General features: G+C 36.2%; 1 protein-coding gene across 4 annotated transcripts in view; it reads right to left on the bottom strand.

Annotated features, from left to right (window-relative positions):
* The window catches only part of Gria3 (glutamate ionotropic receptor AMPA type subunit 3), a 303,860-nt gene that overhangs the window by 143,244 nt on the left and 142,555 nt on the right, over positions 1 to 18,061 (bottom strand). For all 4 annotated transcript variants that reach the window (XM_090326467.1, XM_090326469.1, XM_090326468.1 and 1 more), the window contains one exon: positions 6,122 to 6,309. In XM_090326467.1, coding sequence (XP_090182593.1) covers positions 6,122 to 6,309 — 188 coding nt within the window. The remainder of the gene's footprint in view (positions 1 to 6,121; positions 6,310 to 18,061) is intronic.

Below are 18,061 nucleotides of genomic sequence, written 5' to 3'. Positions count from 1 at the left end.
GATTAACTCGAAATGGATCAAAGACCTCGAGGTAAAAGCCAATACACTGAAAACTTCATAAGAAGGAATAGGAGATACACTAGGTCTCCTTGGCACAGGTCCAGACTTTCTTAATAAGGACCAAGAAACACAACAAATCAAAATAAGTCTGGATAAGTGGGAATGCATTAAACTGCAGAGCTTCTGTATGGCAAAGGACATAGCTAGCAAATTAACTAGAAAGCCTACAGAGTGAGAGAAGATCTCATATCTAAAGGCCTCATATCTAAAATATATCAACAGCTCAAAAAATTGAATCACTCCAATACTAATCTCCAAAGAAACAACCATCCAATTAAAAGATGGGCCAAAGACTTAGAGTCTTCTCTGAGGAAGAAATAAAAATGGCCTATAGACACATGAAATGCTCAACATCTCTGGCCATAAAAGAAATGCAAATCAAAACAATTTTAAGATTCAACTCACTCCAGTTAGAATGGCCAGGATCAAGAAATCTAATAATAGCAGATGCTGGAGGGGATGTGGGTAGGAGGGATCACTACTACACTGTTGGTGGGAGTGCAAACTCGTTCAACCACTATGGAAAGCAGTATGGCAGTTCCTCAAAAGACTAAATATAGAACTCCCCTATGACCTGGCAATTCCACTGCTTGGCATTTACCCAATCATCCAGAAACAAGGACATAATAAATCCACTAGCACAAGGATGTGCATTACAGCACTATTTACCATAGCAAAGATATGGAACCAATCCAGATGTCCCTCAGTTGATGAGTGGATCAACAAGATGTGGTATTTATACACAATGGAATTCTATGCTGCTGTCAGAAAGAATGACATTGCCCCATTTGTAAGGAAATGGAAAGACTTAGAAAAAAATCATATTAAGTGAAGTAAGGCAGACTCAAAGGAATATAGGCTCAATGGTTTCCCTCATTTGTCATAATTAGTAGAAACCTTGGGCTCTCCTAACAGAGATTTGCAATAGAACAAAATCTAGATACATAAGGTCATATAGTATGATGCTAAATGTAAGGACCTCCAGGATATTGAAACAAAGGCCATATAAAGAGTGATTGTTGTCCTTAATGTACTGTTATCTCTCATGTCTTTTGCTGACCCTTGGTTATCTCATATTGTTACAATATTTCACCTTTTTATCTGATATATTTTATATGTGCTTAATTGGTTATTTGAAATAGGATAGGGTAGGGGGGAAATCAAGATGAGTGGGGGGTGGGGAGAAGGGAAATGGGGACCATATCACAAGAAAGGGTATCAATGTTTGCAAAGTTATGCGCCTTCTATCTGGTGAATATAATGTAACCCTTCTTTTAATTACAAAAACATATATGGAAAAAAAGAGAAAATATCTTGATTTTCTATTTAAGTGAAGTTAAAATGTACACCAAACAATGAAAATATTTTGAAATATCAATATATTAAAAATCTAAAATATTATTGCAATATTGTTCACATTTTATATTTGAAAAAAATATCATATTAAGGTATTTTCACTGTCTCTGTATGCATATATATAATACTGTATAAGATACACCCTGACAAAGTGATTTTTTTTGTAGTTTAAGAATATTTTATTACTGATTGCTGTCCTTAATGTACTATGTTGTCTCTTATCTCCTTTGCTGTCCCTTGGTTATCTCATATTGTTATAGTATCTCACTTTGTTATTTGATATATTGAATTTATTTGTATTTGGTTATTTGAAATTTGATAGGGAAGGGGGGAAAACCAAGACAGGTAGGGAGGTGTGGGGGGGAGGGTAATGGGTACCAAGACATGTGAAAGGGTATCAATGTATGTGAATTAATGCACCTTCTATCTGGCAAATATCACGTAACCCTTTTACTAAATACAATAAAAAATAAAAATTAAAAAAAATGAAGAAAAAAAGAATATTTTATTACTGTATTTTATTTTCAGGATAATGTGTAGGGGGTTACAGTTACATTCTTCAGGTAGTGTGTACATTGCTTCTCGAACCTTGATACCCCTTCTTGTGTTTTTGACAAAGTGATTTTTGAAAATAGGGTTATAATGGTATAATAAGCTGTTTTAACTTGGATAGTAACATGAAACATTATTTTACAGGAAGCTTCATTTCATGAAAGTAACTTTAAATGGTAAATGTTGGAAAGATGAGAGCAACTTAAAAAATTTATCGTTGAGGTGATATATAGAGGGGTTACAGTTACATAAGTCAGGTAATGAGGATATATCCTTTGGAACAGTGTCACTCTCTCCCTCATTCTTTCCCAGTTTTTCCTCTCCCAAATTCCCTATCATTTGCATAGTACATTTCCAATGCAGTGCCTATTGGGTTTCACTGTTTCTGTGCTTCCCCTTCCCCTCCCCAAATCAGATAAACTTACATATAAGAAAAGGGTACTGAAATCATAAACAGTGACAGAGGGAACAAACCAAAGAAAAAAAGAAAAGAAGAAAAGAAAAAGAAAAAAAGAACCACAATCAGCGCAACTAAAAACATATTGCTTCCATTTCTTGGAGTTCATTTTGATAAATATCATTTTATATGGTCATATGCACAGATAGTTATTGTGCCCTTGTGATCCTCTCCTAAGAATATCCTCCTTTGGTCTCACTGTGTGAATATTTAGGATACTGTTTAATTATGTTGAATAGTAATTATTTGTATTTTACTATCTATTAGGTTTACTGGTAGATTTATAGGCATATTCTAATTATTACAAATAAGGAAAAACTTGCAGACTATGTTTCTTTGGATCTGGCTTGCTTCACTTAATACCATTCTTTTGAAGTCTTTCCTTACCAGTAGGGCAATGTCATTCTTTCTGATGGAAGTATAGAATTCCACTGTGTATACATACCATATTTTTTGATCTATTCATTCACTGAGGGGCATGTAGATTGATTACATATCTTGACTATGATGAAGAATGCTGTAATGCACATAGTTTATGCTGATGGCCTAAGGTGACTTGGTCTGTGTTAATTTGGGTAAATGTGAGTGGGGTTTCTGGGTCATAGGGCAGTCTTGAGGCACTTCCATACTGTTTTTCAGAGTGGTTGAAGAAGAGGGCATCTTTTGATAATGATTGAATTATAAGTGTTCCCATTCTGACCAAGATTTATGTACTCAATGATAATACATTTGACAGGTGAATAATTACAAACCAATGAGAGAAGTAACGTATCTGTTAGTGTGTAAAATTTTTCAAAAGCATTTCTTCTAAAGATATGATTGAAAATTTTAATTGAAAAATTTTAAAACTTTAAATAATGTGTATTTTGAAAGTTACATCATGTGACTGTAGACATGATTTGCCTTTGGTTGGAAACAAAAACTCAGTGGACGTTACTGAAATGTTTTTGTTCCATGTCTGTCCATCCATCCATGATCATGGGTCAAGAGTTTTGTTTGACACTGGCTGTTTATTGCCTACATTATAAAACTTACTGCCTTGTATGTACTCCTTAAATGGTAGAGAAAATAAAGGGATAAGTGGTTTATTATAATTTTCTGACAGAAGGAAAGTAAATAAAATTGCATTCAAATTATTATGTGGGATACAGTGAATGTGCAAGTAGAAAAATGAACATAGAGAAATGAACCATGAAAAGTGTTTTCCTGACTGTGTAGTAATAATATTTTCTGTGGGTCATGGGGCTTGAATTCTGGGCCCGAGCCCTGTCCCTGAACTCTTCAGCTCAAGGCTACTGCCCTACCCCTTGAGCCACAGCCCCACTTCCCATTTTCTAGTGGTTAATGGAAGATATGAGACTTGCAGACTTTAGTGCCCAAGATGGCTTTGAACTGCGATCCTCAGATTTCAGCCTCTTGAGTAGCTAGGATTAAAGGTGTGAGCCACCACTCCCGGCATAATTATTTTCTATAACATTTTCTGCCTACCATGTTAGGTAGAACCAATTTTATTTTCCTCAGTATGTAGATAAGAAGAAAACTCATTCTATAGAGAAGATAGAGCTCTAGCTATCACAATTTTTTTTTCAATAGTGAGACTTGAGTTCGGGCCTTGGGCATTGTCCCTGGGCTTTTCACCTCAAGGCTCCCACCCTACCCCTGAGTCACAGTTCCTCTTCTGGTTTTCTGGTGTTTAATTGAAGATAAGCATCTCACAGATTTTTAGTGCCTGGGCTGGCTTTGAACTGCGATCCTCAGATCTCAGCCTTCTGAGTAGTTAGGCTTACAGGTGTGAGCCACTGCGCCCAGCTGCTTTCACTCTTTCCATTACTTAAAGTTGGAAAAGCACACATTGTAGTATGAGGTCCTCTTAGACCCAAAATACTTAACAGAATATTAGATATAAAGAAGAAAAAGTAGCATAAAAGAAGGAAAACAAAATATGACAAACGTCCTCTGTTTGGGCTATTAAGTAGGTCACCCATTAAAAGGCTATTTTGGTATAAAATTTTAGAGGGCATGCAGTACATATACCAACATCACTGACCTGATTCTTCACTTTCAAGATCTAAGAAAATCAGAGGAATATTTTTTCCAGAAGGAGAGATCATTTGTGTAGCTCAAGAAAATGTTGGTTAAGAAATTCAATGTAACCAGTCTAATGTTCTAGAGTTTTTGAGCTTTGATCCCCTAGAAGTAATGATAATCTAAATAAGAAGTTTATTTATACTTTTATCAGCACATTCCTCTCTTTCCATCCCTTCCCTCCTCTTCTTTCCTCTCCTGGTCCCTCCCCTTAGGGGTCAGGAGTTTGGCCTAGTGGTAGAGTGCTTGCCTAGCACACGTGAAGATTCGGGTTCGATTCCTTGGTACCACATTCATAGAAAAAGCCAGAAGTGGTGCTGAGGCTCAAGTGGTAGAAATCTAGGCTTGAGAAAGTCTAAGGACAGTGTTCAGGCCCTGAGCTCAAGCCCAGGACTGGCAAAAAAATAGCCTCCCATTTCCCTTCTGTTTTACATTTTCTTCACATGGTGCATAGATGACCAATTGTTGATAATTTTATTCACTAGAAAGGCATTCTCTGAGTCAATGGCTACTCCCCATAATTTTTATCTCTGAAACACTTTTGGCTCCCAGGTTCACTGGGATCAAATTCAAATGGGAATATTTCATTTGCAATTATGTTTATGAGAAACTAGGTGCCTAGGAACTTCGTTATTAATTGAGAAATTGGGAAACAAACTGGTTAAATAATAAATTTTTACCACATTTCAATTTGACTTCTTATCCTAAATGTACTGCTCTTCAGGCTTAGGGAGAAACATTTATTCTAAATTTGTCTTAAATTTAAATATCCACGCTTAATAATGAACCCATTTCAACCTATTGAATTTTATTTTCCTCCTAGTCTTGTACCTTTTTTTTTTACTTATTACGAATGCTTTATTGTATATAATACAATGCTGGATTAATCAAATGGAAGAGCTGCATAGCTATAGAGAGCACAGGGTTTCTAACCAAACTTTTTATTGTCTAGATGGTTTCACCAGCCCAGAAGGGCTTGTATCTTTTGAAAAACTTTGTTCACACTTGTTGAACATTCTCCCTCCCTCCTCCTCTCTCTGTCTTTCTCTCTGTGTCCCTCTCCACCTCTTTCTCCATCTTCCTCTTTCCCCAGTGGGCTATTTTCCACAAATATAGATAATTCAAACTTGATACACACTACCCTGACATCTTCCTGCCCATACTCATCAAGAGTGGCTGCTGATTTCTGGAAGGGGTTAGGAATAATGCATATCTCATCAATAAGAAACAGAGACTAAACCACTCAGCACTGCCTAATCTCTTGTCTAGTCCCTGTTGAAGAATTGGGGAAGAAAATATTGGAAAGAAGATTACTCTGAAACAATTATCTATTAGACAGGGTGTGGGGATGGGGGCTTCTGTTTATATGATAGATTGCATTGATCTGCAGAGACTTTCAGATTGATCATGGTTTGCAAATTTTTTGTTTGTAATTTTTAACAGGTTTATACTTTTCTTTTCTGTTTTTTTCTGAACCCACCAGGGAGGAAAAAAACGGATTAGCAACATTATCAGAAAACTGTTTGTGCATTTGGTCTGTTGGCAGATAAAAGAACTGCTTCAGGATGATGATTTACCATGTAGGATGGGTGGAATAAATTTCAAATGTACCTGTTCCAAAATTGTGTTAATCCTTTCAACTTCACAGTCAATCAAGTATCGCTTTTCCTGCCTTCTGTCCATTTCTTCAATGATGCGCCTGAATTCTTGGACGTCCTTTATGTTTCCCACAGACCTTGCTGTCACTTGCCAGTTGTTTTGCACTGCTGCTTCCATAATAGCTTGTAGGATGGAAAATCCTGAAGGAAGAAAAGAAAATAGCTATAATGATTTTCTTCCCTGAAAATATTTCAGTAGGTGTTAAAAATTCTACTGAGTTTCTATTCACAGTCTATTGGGTCCCTTTGAACTTTATCCACTTGAGAGAGCAGGCTTCCTCACAAACTCAGCCTTAACCCTCTAGGCAATTGACACCTCCATTTTGTTTTAAAGAAAAGAAGACTCTACAACTTGTAGCGACCAGGTTAGGTGTTTACAAATTCTCTACCTAAGACCTTACAGCTGAGTTATAGTATGTGATACTTTTAAAATTAATACATATTATCAAATCACTGTGGAATGAGTGAAAAATTTCTTCCTTCAACTTGGCTGTTCATTTCCTTCATTTTTACTTAAGCATTCTTGGAATAAGAAATAACTTTAATAGAAATAGCATTCATTGTAACATGGCTAATCCTTACATGGTTATGACTATTCAATAAGGTCATTTGTCTTTCAGGTAAAACAACTCTATGAAACCTGGACAATGGTGATATATAACAAAGATATGGTTCTTCTCCCTTGGTTATAGAATTATGAAATAGTTCATTCAAATGAAGACTTCATATGTGTTTTTCCTCTTCTCAGTTAAATTTACCAGGAATTCTAGGTTCCTTTTTGGTTAGCTTATATCAGACAGTGATAAGTAACTAACAATATCTTGAATCTATGTTGAATCAGAAAAAGAAAAAAGATCTGACTGCGGTTTGAATATCTGATAAACTACTTGAATTTATGGTAATAGAAATTGAGAGGAAGAGTATATCAAAAGTACAAGCCGTAAGAACACCATAACTATTTTCTACATATAGTCCTTTCGAATAATCATAACTCTGTTGTTATGACTATAGTTTTACTAGTGGCATGAATCCATAACCTGAGGATAATTTCATCAAACATAGACATCATTTTATTGGTATATTATCAAAAGCACTTTCTCCCTATAGATTCCCCTAGTTTTTCATTTATAGTTATGTGTATTACTATATATATACTACATATATTTAATATAAATTAACAATTAATGAAAGTACACAATAAGGATGGTTTGTGATGTTCAAATGATCCCTGGAATAGCAGTCTCCCCCTGGAGGAGTAGAGAATGGAGCAGGTGCCTACTGCCTTTGAATGCAATGCAGGATCGGCTGTTTCTAGCTTCACCCCGTAGTAAGCCGGCTATGTTTCAGGATTGGCCTCACTGTACCATAGCAAATGGTATTGACATTTGGAGAGCATGCTCCAGGGAGATGGCAGCAGTGACTCAGCCAGTCATTATGACTCCTTTGTGCACTGGGTGTATGCAGGAAGAAGATCACAAATGAGACCCAAGCACTTGGTAATTTCCAAATGAGCAATTTCAGTACAGGAGCTCAAAATTACAGATCAGAGAAAATTACCATTACTTTAAATGTTAATTCTTACTCTTTTTAAACCAATCATGCATATTTATTTCTCAGATTTACATTTTCATGGGGTTTTCTATGTACTCTCAGCTTCAATGGGAGTTGAGGGTGCATAGTGGGCCAAGGCATGGGATTAAGAAATAAACATAGGAAGGAAGAGATTAAAGCATTTGGAAATCTTTCTTAAGTAGTATACAATAAGGCATCATTATTCTGAATCTTACTAATTAAGAATTTATGAAAATTCAGTCAGGACTGGCTTGAATTTTATTTCTGTACTATTTATGAAGAAAGTATTTGCTGAATAATAACAGTAATGAAATTGCACAGTCTTTGGTATATAGAAAATAAACTTTTTAAAAGGCCCTTTAGAAAAACACTCACGTTGAGTGGAAATCTGAATTCTTAGAGGGGGAAAGGACAGAGTTATATGAGGTGCATATGATAAAGGTACATTATAAGTATGAAAATAATATACAGAGACCACAGAAACTGTCAGAAAGAGGGGAGAGAGGGAGGGAGTTAAGAGAATAATAGAGGGTGTGAATTTGATCTAAGTACATTATATGTGCAGGTATGGAAATATTTCAAAACCTCTTTGTGCAGTTTATGCTAAAAATTAATTGGAATTCTTTTAATAACTACTCATTGCTCTTGTTCCACCATTTGGATGATAAGGAATGAGTTTAATACCTTTTCTATGTGCCAGTCTTTCACATTTTTTTTGCCAGTCCTGGGCTTGAGCTCAGGGCCTGAGCACTGTCCTTGGACTTTCTCAAGGCTAGAACTCTACCACTAGAGCCTCAGCACCACTTCCGGCTCTTTCTATATATGTAGTACCAAGGAATCGAACCTGGGTCTTCGTGCATGCTAGGCAAGCACTTTAACCACTAGGCCAAACTCCCGGCCCAGTCCTTCACATTTTTAAAAGAATTTAGCATGTCTCTCCTTAGCCTTCACTTCAGATTAAGGCAATCCGAAGTCTTCAACTGATAATTTTTTTCTAACATACTGAAGTTTCCTCATAGTTCTGCCCATTTTCTAGGGATATTTGTCAATATTTTATTGATGCTAATAATTCAGATGTGATCTGGCCAGTGAGTATGGATGACAATAAGATTATTGCTTGCTTTACTATTTAAAAATTGAGAACTGCAAACATCTTTTAAGTAGCCAAAACATATTGTTAACTAGCACCAAGCTTTGATTCAAACAAAAGCATACCAGTTCTCTCCATTACCTTTGCTGTGTAATAACTCAACATCCATGTATCAAGCTTTGCTCTTTTCTTATTTGCTTTATACCTCTTTGTTTTCAATAGTACTAGGGTATGTACTCAAGGCCTCAACCTTTATTAGCCTTTTTCTCAAGTCTAGTGCTCTACCATTTGAGACACAACTTCATTTTTGAGTTTTTTCTGGTTAATTGGAGAATAGAATCACATGAACTTTCCTGCCCTGGCTGATGTCAAACCATGATACTTAGAATTCAGCTTCCTGATTAGCTAGGAATAAAGGCATAAGCCATAGGCATCCAGCTATTACCTCTATTAAAAATCCCTCACATTATACTATATCCACTGATCTTTATTTGAAGATCCTGCAAATATGGAAAATAGTGTCATCTACTTATTCAGTTACTATCATTGTTATTCCTCAAGGTGTCTGCACAAGTCTGTCCCTTTCCCAGGCACACCCTGCTACCTGTAGACATCACTAGATGATTCTTTCCTTCACTTTTACTGACTTCTTGTTAATTTCTCCAGAAATGAATAGACTTAAATTTATGTAAAACAATCACAATGACAACATTGCTAGTGCATTACAGACATTTAAAAATGCAAAACAAGGCTTTAATACCTTGTAGCCTATTATACATATCCTAATGAGGAAAGATTTCCACTATGAATAATGTATTATGTAATATGTAACCAAAAACCCTCAAACTGCAGAGTAGCGATTATTTGAGAAAGAAAATTTCGTGCTTGTGTATATGTATGGAAAAAAATCTGAAGAATTTGTCAGAAGTTATTTCAGAGGTATAGAATTACCAAGAACTTCTTTTCTGTCATGTGTTTGCACAATGTTTGACTGTTTTGTAAGAAATAGGTAGTATTTTATGTAAAGATGAAAGCAATAAAGAGTTAAAATTACAAGTCATGCTGTCCCCTCAAAACACAAGCTCCTAGAATGACAGATGAGCACTTCAGCAGTTGTTGTCTACTGACAGGAAGAGCAGTCCCTTAATAAGCAGCGATTTTACAGAATTCTTTTTAAAAAATAATTTTGCTATTTGAACCATGGGAATGTGCTAATCAAAAATTAAGTCAAAAAAGCACACTGAGTTTTAATAAGTGTGTGTCTAAATCCTCCTGGGCAAGAGCCTTGTTCTCATTTTCTAAGCAGCTGAGAATTATGACTGAACACTGCAGTGTCTTTTCCTATGCATCTTGTCTGTGTCTGCTTAAGAAGTGGCTGTTGCATTCTCAAACCCTGGGGGGAATGGTCATCTCAGTTCAGTCTATGTCAGTGAGCAATCCAAACAATAATATGTTTTCATACTGAATTGATTGTAGTCTCTATGTCCTTGCTGACCAAAGAATAAATAGGAGCTTGAGGGAAGAAAAAAAAGTTTGATTTGGAAGGCAGAGCAAAAGTACAGTCTCATGCTTGTAGGAGATGAGGTTGGTAACAAAGCCCTGGCTTTGTGAAAATAAGCCTGCTGGTTTAGCTGTTTCAGAACTATCATCTACTCTGTGTGAGTTTTAGCAGGCTCAATTTTGCAATGCGACTTTTATTTGCACAACAAATTCTTTCATCTTGATTCCAGATCACCATTGCTGTCCACATTCTCTTTCTTTCTCATTATAAAGAATGGGAGCTACAGACTAGGTAACAGAATGAACGCTAGATAGCCTTTCACCGAAATCAACTAAGAACATGGCAATCGAGTAGTGAGAAGACAATTATGGATGAAGAACTGAGTTATAATCTAATTCCATTGCATGATCGTTGGACTACCCTTGGCAAATAAGCATACAATCTTGGTAAAATATAGCATAGTCGATGCTGATAGGTACACCTGGACCCTCTGGTAATACCAAAGACTAATCCCTTCAGCACCTGGGATAGTTGTTGAAGGAAAAGAGCCACTAAGCTTAACTTGATTTTCCCTTTTTAGATCATCCTATAATATAGGAAGGCACAGCTTTGTGACTTCTGTTCCCTGAAAAAAAATGGTTAGCTCTAAAGGGTTGTTCCTACTTCAGAGCTCCCTGAAGGGAAGTGGGGAGGCCTTGTGACTGCCATATCCCATTTTTATTTTCCCAAACCTGCATCTTTCTTATCCCTTCATAAATGCTGACAATAAATGGGCTTCCTAAAGCAAACAAACAAAAAAACCCCACTGGCACTGTAACTCCATTTCAAAGTGTTGCCCCAAGGCAAGCCAATCTGCAACCTCAAAGAAGAGGTGGCAGCAGATATAAAAAGCTCTCAAACTTACAGTTGTCAAAATCATTTTCCAAAAAGGAAAAGGGGCCAAGATTTTATCAAAGTACAAACAGTGTAGAATTTCTCATGCTAAACAAATTTAGTATTTGATCTGAAAACAGAGAAGAACAATAAACAAGCTACTGGCATAGGGGAGTTGTTAATGAAGACATCCAAGGAAATAGAGTTGAGGATAATTTTTCTTCTTTTTGCTTTAAATCTTCCAGTAGGGGCTATTGGCACCTAGTATTACTCAGAACCTATATGAAATCTTTCAGAACCACACTGTGTGTGCTGTTGATATGGTTTGTAGCAGTTTCCCAAAATGATGGGAGTCTCATATTACAGAAAGGGCTTCATAGGAGTTTTGGCATTTATACCAATTTGTTCTTGGTATGGATTATCAGTGCCACAAAGTTCCCAGAGGAGTTCCTGATTTTCTGGAAATATTGTAGAATGGAAAGTTGATCTTTCCCAGGGAATAATTCACTTCCTATTCCTATGATAGCCACTGCCTTTAAATATTTGCAATTTGAAAAAGAGAGATTTAGTATTAGGGTTTTGATGTGCAGTGTCTCTACCACCAGCCAAGGTTCTTGTATTAGTTTGGTTCTTAGATGACTGGGCTCTAGGGAAGTGATTGGATCATGAGGGCTCTGACCAAATCAGTAGATTAGTATACTGATAGTCTCCAGAATTTGGTGGCAGTATTGGAAGGTGACAGAAAATAGGAGGAAGGCCTAGATGGAAGAAGTAGGTCACTTCCTTGAAGGGTATCCTTGCTTCTGGTCTGTCTCTCTTTTCTGTTTCTGGTTTCCATGAAATGAACAGCCTTGCTCTGCAATGCTTCCTCTCTGTGATACTCTGCTCTAACACACGCCCTCAGTGTTGGGGCCAAGCATTCCATGGACTACAAACTCTGAAACTAAGTAAAAAATAAATTTCTCTTTAGATTGTTTAATTTGGGTATTTGGTCACAACAATGGAAAGGCTGACTACTGCACTGGAGCTGACCCAAAAAAACTCTTGTGGCCTGCAATTGTCATAGGAGCAAAGCATTATAGGTTACAGGGACACTAATAGATGACACAGAACAGTAGGGTACACTTTCTTAACCTGTGTAATTCTTATTACAAATGAAAGTTTATGCAAACCCAGAGTCAGCTAAAAGCAGAACTGCTATTATTTGGGAGGTGATGGTAAGTGAGAGTAAGGTACTAGCCCCAAATCATAGTTTGGGGTTATAAATTGGAATAGAATCTGAGCAAGGCTAGGGACAGACCTGCAAGCAAGTTTCATAATTTCTAATTATGAATTTCTAAGTGTTGTTTCAAGTATGTCATGCTCTCCAACTTACTTAAGAGTCTGATTTCAGGATGATGACTGACAACTCTGTGAAGTGGATGCACAATGTATATTTGCACCCCATTTTCTCTTCCACTCTCCTCCTCTCCCCTTCACTCCCCATCAACCTGGCATTGTTATATAGCTCAGGCTACCTTATAATTCACTATGTATCCCAGGCTGGACTTCAATTCTCAATCCATCTTCCTCAGTATCTCGGTGCAGGGAGTGTAGGCTTCTACCACCATCCCACTCTTTCATCTTTTTATTTTTTATGCCATACAAAAATCCTTACATTCTGTTTCCCTAGACTCATCACTGCCAGTTCCAGATTTTTCTCCTTTCACACATCAGAATTTTCTTGTCCTGTGCTCAATTCTTTTAGTGGAGAGAATAGCAAATGACTTAATGTATTCCCTTCAACAAAAGCTAACATTTTAGCAGTGACCCTGACAAGTGAGCTTAAAAGGAAAGGAAAGGAGAATATTTACCATTTTTTATCTTATGGGATCATTCAGATTATGAATGTGAGATTGGTGATATGTTTCATGATCTTGTGGCCTTTGACAAATGAAGAGCTAAAACCTTGTGGGAATTTTGGAAGTCAGTAAAACAGAAGCCCAATGTTGGGTCAGATCCCCAGGGTTCCATGTACATCCTGGATCTGTTTCCTGACTTACTTCAGCTTAAGTATTGATGTCTTTTAATTTTATTTTTTTGTCCAAATTTATTCATTTGTTTGAATATTACCTACTCACTTCATTTGTCCACATTTGTTATGTTAGTGCCTTTTTTATTGATTTATAAGAGCCATCATGTATTGATATCATGTAATATATATGTTTTAATCAAGAATAGTAGACTTTTGTGTTATAATTTGATGAATGTTTATAATTTTATGAAATTAATAGTCAATTAACCATCATGTAATATTAAAGAAGAAAATGATCATTGCTTTAAAATTTTATTTTTTTAAATTTTATTCTAGTAGTCATCTGGACTTAAAAAACCCAAACCTTATTCAAACTAGTCTCTATTTCTTGCAACTCATTTGGTCTCCATAAACTTTAAAATAAATCTCTCCTGAATATTATGACAAATTAGAGGCATAAGAAATGTAGATTGTACTGTGAAGGCAGTTTCTGAGACAGAAGTGAAGAGTAGAAAAACAGAATAGCGATAATGAGCTCAAATTTGTTATTTTGAATTCTTCTCCACTATCAATTCAAATTATGCATAGATTTGATCTTCTGGCCAAATTTACTAGCTCTTGAATGTCCCTTTCATATGTTCTGAGTGTTTTTGTCATGCCTTCTCTGTTTTTTCTAATTCCTCTGCTTTATCTTGAACTTCTGATACCCTGCTCTATTGCCTGTGCTTTCAAGTGTGTTTTCTAACATGGATTTAGTGCTCTTCATACTTCCAAGCTCTTTGTTGATGTCATTTCTTATGTCTTTTATTGAACTTTTTATGATGTCTAGGTTCTTGTTAACATTGGCTTTCATCTTTTTCATTGAAGTCTTCTTGTTGATATTGTCTTGAAGTGCCTACATTTTTCCATATCATTTGCCTTGTGTCTGTTTCTCTTTCTATTCTAGTTGTCTGTGGAATTGTTATTTTATTTAATTTGCCAATTCTTTTTTTTCAATAGTCTGGATAATGTATAGAGGGGTTACAGTTACAGGGCCAGGAGTTTGGCCCAGTGGTAGAGTGCTTGCCTAGCATGCACAAAGACCTAGGTTCGGTTCCTTGGTACCACATACATAGAAAAAAAAGCCAGAAGTGGTGATGTGGCTCAAGTGGTAGAGTTCTAGCCTTGAAAAAGCCCAAGGATAGTGCTCAGACCCTGAGCTCAAGGCCTAGGACTGGAAAAAAAAGTTCTACTGTTCAATTGTGATGATAGTTACATAACCCGGTGAGGGGTTACAGTTACATTCATCAGGTATTAGGTGCATTACTTCTTACACATTGATACCCCTTCTCATTTTTTTTGTCCCTCTTTCCATCCCCGCACCCACTCCCCATCATCTTTTTTTCCTCCTTCCCTTCCCTATTTCAAATAAACAAATAAACACATATATAATTTACGAGGTACCCAAGTCAGATAGAGTAACAACATGAGGGCAACGTAAGGGCAAAAAAAGAAGAGAAGTAACATAGTACATTAAGAACAACAGTCACACAAGATAAATCTCTTGTTTCCATATCCTGGAGTTTAATTGGCCAATTCTTTCATCATTGCTTTGATGATTCTTTTGTATTTCTTTTCCTTTTCACTCTCACTATAGTCCTCCTCTGAGTTGTTGGTTTTTGAGAGTGGCATGTTGTTTTGATTGTTTATGAATATTGTAATCTTTAGCTGTAATTTACACATCTGGTTCTGGGTTTGTAAAGGTTCAGTTTAAATATTAAGTTCACTCATGATGGGACACCATGATATGAGAGCTTAACTAAAAGTTGAAAAGGTTAGTGTCTAGGGCAAAGGAAGTATGGAAAGGGAAAAATTTGTGAGAGATCAGTAGAGAGAAAATTCTAGATTTTAATGAAAGAGAAAGAGAAAGAAAAAAGAGGACAAGCAATGCACAAATTAGTCTAGAATAGTAAGAGAAAGAGAAACCATGTGATCTATTCCAATGAAGTAAGAACATTAAGAAGGAATGAATCTCATTCCCTAAATACAAGTGTAGCCAATTCTAATAAGCCTAAGCTGGGTTCTGATATTCACATCTTAAGTACCCATACACTTGTAAAGAGAGAGATGTGATAGAAAAGGGAAAAAAAGATGAATGAGCAAACAAAACAACAACAAAATCCTTAATAAAGGAATAAACAAAAATTGAGAAAAAGGATGCGTACTTTTCAATATTTACAGGACTTCCTATCTAGAGAGCTGTTCTGTGGACCAGTTTGGGGGAGTTGGGGTCTTCCTCTCTTTGCTCTCCTCTGTATTCTGCCTCTGTATCCTTCTTTCTGGTAATTTAGGGCTGGAATGGACATTTAGCAGTCATAGGGAATGGTACAGAAATTCTCTTGTGCTTTTTTGGGGGGGGTCTACATGCAGGTTGGTCCATGGCAGGATGGAACAAATCGGTTATTTTGTCTTCAATTCTGACATGTCTAAGAAGCCTAAAACATAAAATTGTGAACTCAAAGCCAACACTTTATGGAATGAATATTTCATATTATGAAGTGTACTTTTCCTTAAAAAATAAGTTCTGGAAAGTTTCCCATAGCAATTTGAATCCACATTTTGTTGTTTTGTTGTGTCTTATTTTTGTTTTGACTTGTTTTAGCATTTTGGTTTCCATCAAAATCAGTATAGTGATTGCCTAAATTTGAGACGTGAATGCAGAAACTGTACTGTATATGAGGAGTTCCAGATGGAAGATCAAAAACCCCTGTGTTTGCATATGGATGTCAATCTGTGAATTTTATAGAACAGGATAAAAACAAATATTCACACACACAGAACCCAATTTACCTTCCACAAATTAAGATTTCCCTGTGGCCTTAATTCTTCATAATTGCGTTTGTTTAAGTTTTTCTTTAATTAGGAAATGGCCCTCTGAAAATTTCTCCCTTGAAGGTGCATTATTAGAATGAGTCTTTCAAACTAATTTGTGGAATCAGTGAAGAAAAGATGCCCTCAGTTTCCCAACTCTCCATCCTTTTTCCTATTCTCTGAGGCAGATACTCCCTCAACCCAAATCAAATTCGTGTCCTAAACTGTCCAATGACTTGACAGAGGCTTTATGACCTCTTTCACAGAAGATTTATTAACAATTATAAAGACTCAGTAAAACACCAAAATTTGAAGGAGAAATTTCAGGCAACAATCAGTAATACATTTTTATTTGGCCTCTGTAGGTATTTTGAATACCTCAATATCCTTTTGAAATCTGCAATTAATACTTATCAAGTATAAGGTTGTTTTTGACATTGGTAGTGCATGTAATATTGCCTTTTCCAATTTCCTTTTTTATCCTATTCTTCCTTGTGACCTTTGGCCCCTGATGGTGAATTATAAAGCTTTATTCTTTTCACCATAAGCTGAGAAAATGCACCCAAAAAGATACGTTGGGGTTTTGGAGTGAAAACACACTTGTTTTGCATTGTCAGTTGAATGAAAATTTAGAAGTCTGTCTGTAGTGTATGTGTTTAACTCTGGGGGAGCATTGGGATAAACAGGCCTGTGATCCTCAATCACAAAGGTCTGATATTCAAAATAGAAGCAATAGAAAACCTTGGGGCTTGATTAAGTATTACTACAATGCCTGCATATAAGTGTCCTGTGTTTCTGTTAGGTACCTGTGAAATTGTCCTGGTATATGTTGTCTAATACACAAGCTCACATAAGGCATAATCATCCCAGAATTGCTCTGTGGCCTTTGATCATTTAACAGAGCAATGCATGATCCTATTCACTAATATTTCCTCTCTTGGCTTGTTTAATTCCCTTTAAATAAACATGATCCTGTGTCTAAATCCCCTAGCCAAGCAAGTGGTGAGTGCCCTGAGTAATAGAAAGCATTTTATGAGTACCTGGGGGTAGAAAGATAAAGTAGATCTCAATTAAACAATAGTTCCTGGCTGGAGTTGGGTGACAGGGAGCTTTATACATTAAAAAAGGGCCCCTACTTATTGCAAGCTTTTCCCTTGAGTTAAAAACTATTTTCTTTCACTCAATATTGCCATCTTAAAACCTGCTTGGGAAACTCCCAAAGTATGTGAGAAATTCAGGAGTAAATATTTTTGTATTTCTGTACTATAAAAACAAAACAAAACAAAATAGTTCCAAGATCACTTCATTTTGCTAAGTTGTTTTCTTTCAATTTAGTTTTTTTCCAATAGGAAAGAAAGAGTAGCCTTAAGAGTATGGAGAAGGGTGTTGAAAATGGCTTAATATTGTCTGGACTGTAGAGAAGTCATGCTGCCTGAGTTATCTTAGAATTCTTAAATATGAGAACCAGATTTAGTGGTAACCTTAATCTCTTCATTGTGCAAATGAGAATCAGAAGCCCACACTGAAAAATGGATAACTCAGTGTTAGATCATACACCTGGCCATATACTATACTTATCTTTTATTTTTTTTGATTTTAATGTAAAATCTTTTAAAGATAATTTTACTAATATAGCCCACTTCTCTTTTTTAGTTTTAAAGAGATGGTTCATGCCTGTGATCCTAGCTACTCAGGAGGCTGAGATTTGAGGATTGTAGTCCAAAGCCAGCCTGGGCACCAAAATCCATGAGAATCTTTTCTCCAATAAAACACCAGAAAAGTGGAAGTGGCGCTATGTCTCAATACAGTAGAGGACAATCCTTGAGCTGAAGAGCTCAGGGAGAGCACCCAAGTCAAAAGTTCAAGCCCCAAGACTAACAAGGTATTTCTTTTTTTTTTATATATATATTTATTTTTTTTATTGTAATTGGTAAAAGGGTTACATGATATTTGCCAGATAGAAAGTGCATTAATTCACATACATTGATACCCT

The sequence above is a fragment of the Megascapheus bottae genome, chromosome X (genome assembly GCF_031878675.1).
Source record: "Megascapheus bottae isolate mThoBot1 chromosome X, mThoBot2.hap1, whole genome shotgun sequence".
Taxonomy (NCBI): domain Eukaryota; kingdom Metazoa; phylum Chordata; class Mammalia; order Rodentia; family Geomyidae; genus Megascapheus; species Megascapheus bottae.
Note: the sequence above shows the minus strand (reverse complement) of the source record. Positions and strands in the feature narration are given on the sequence as shown.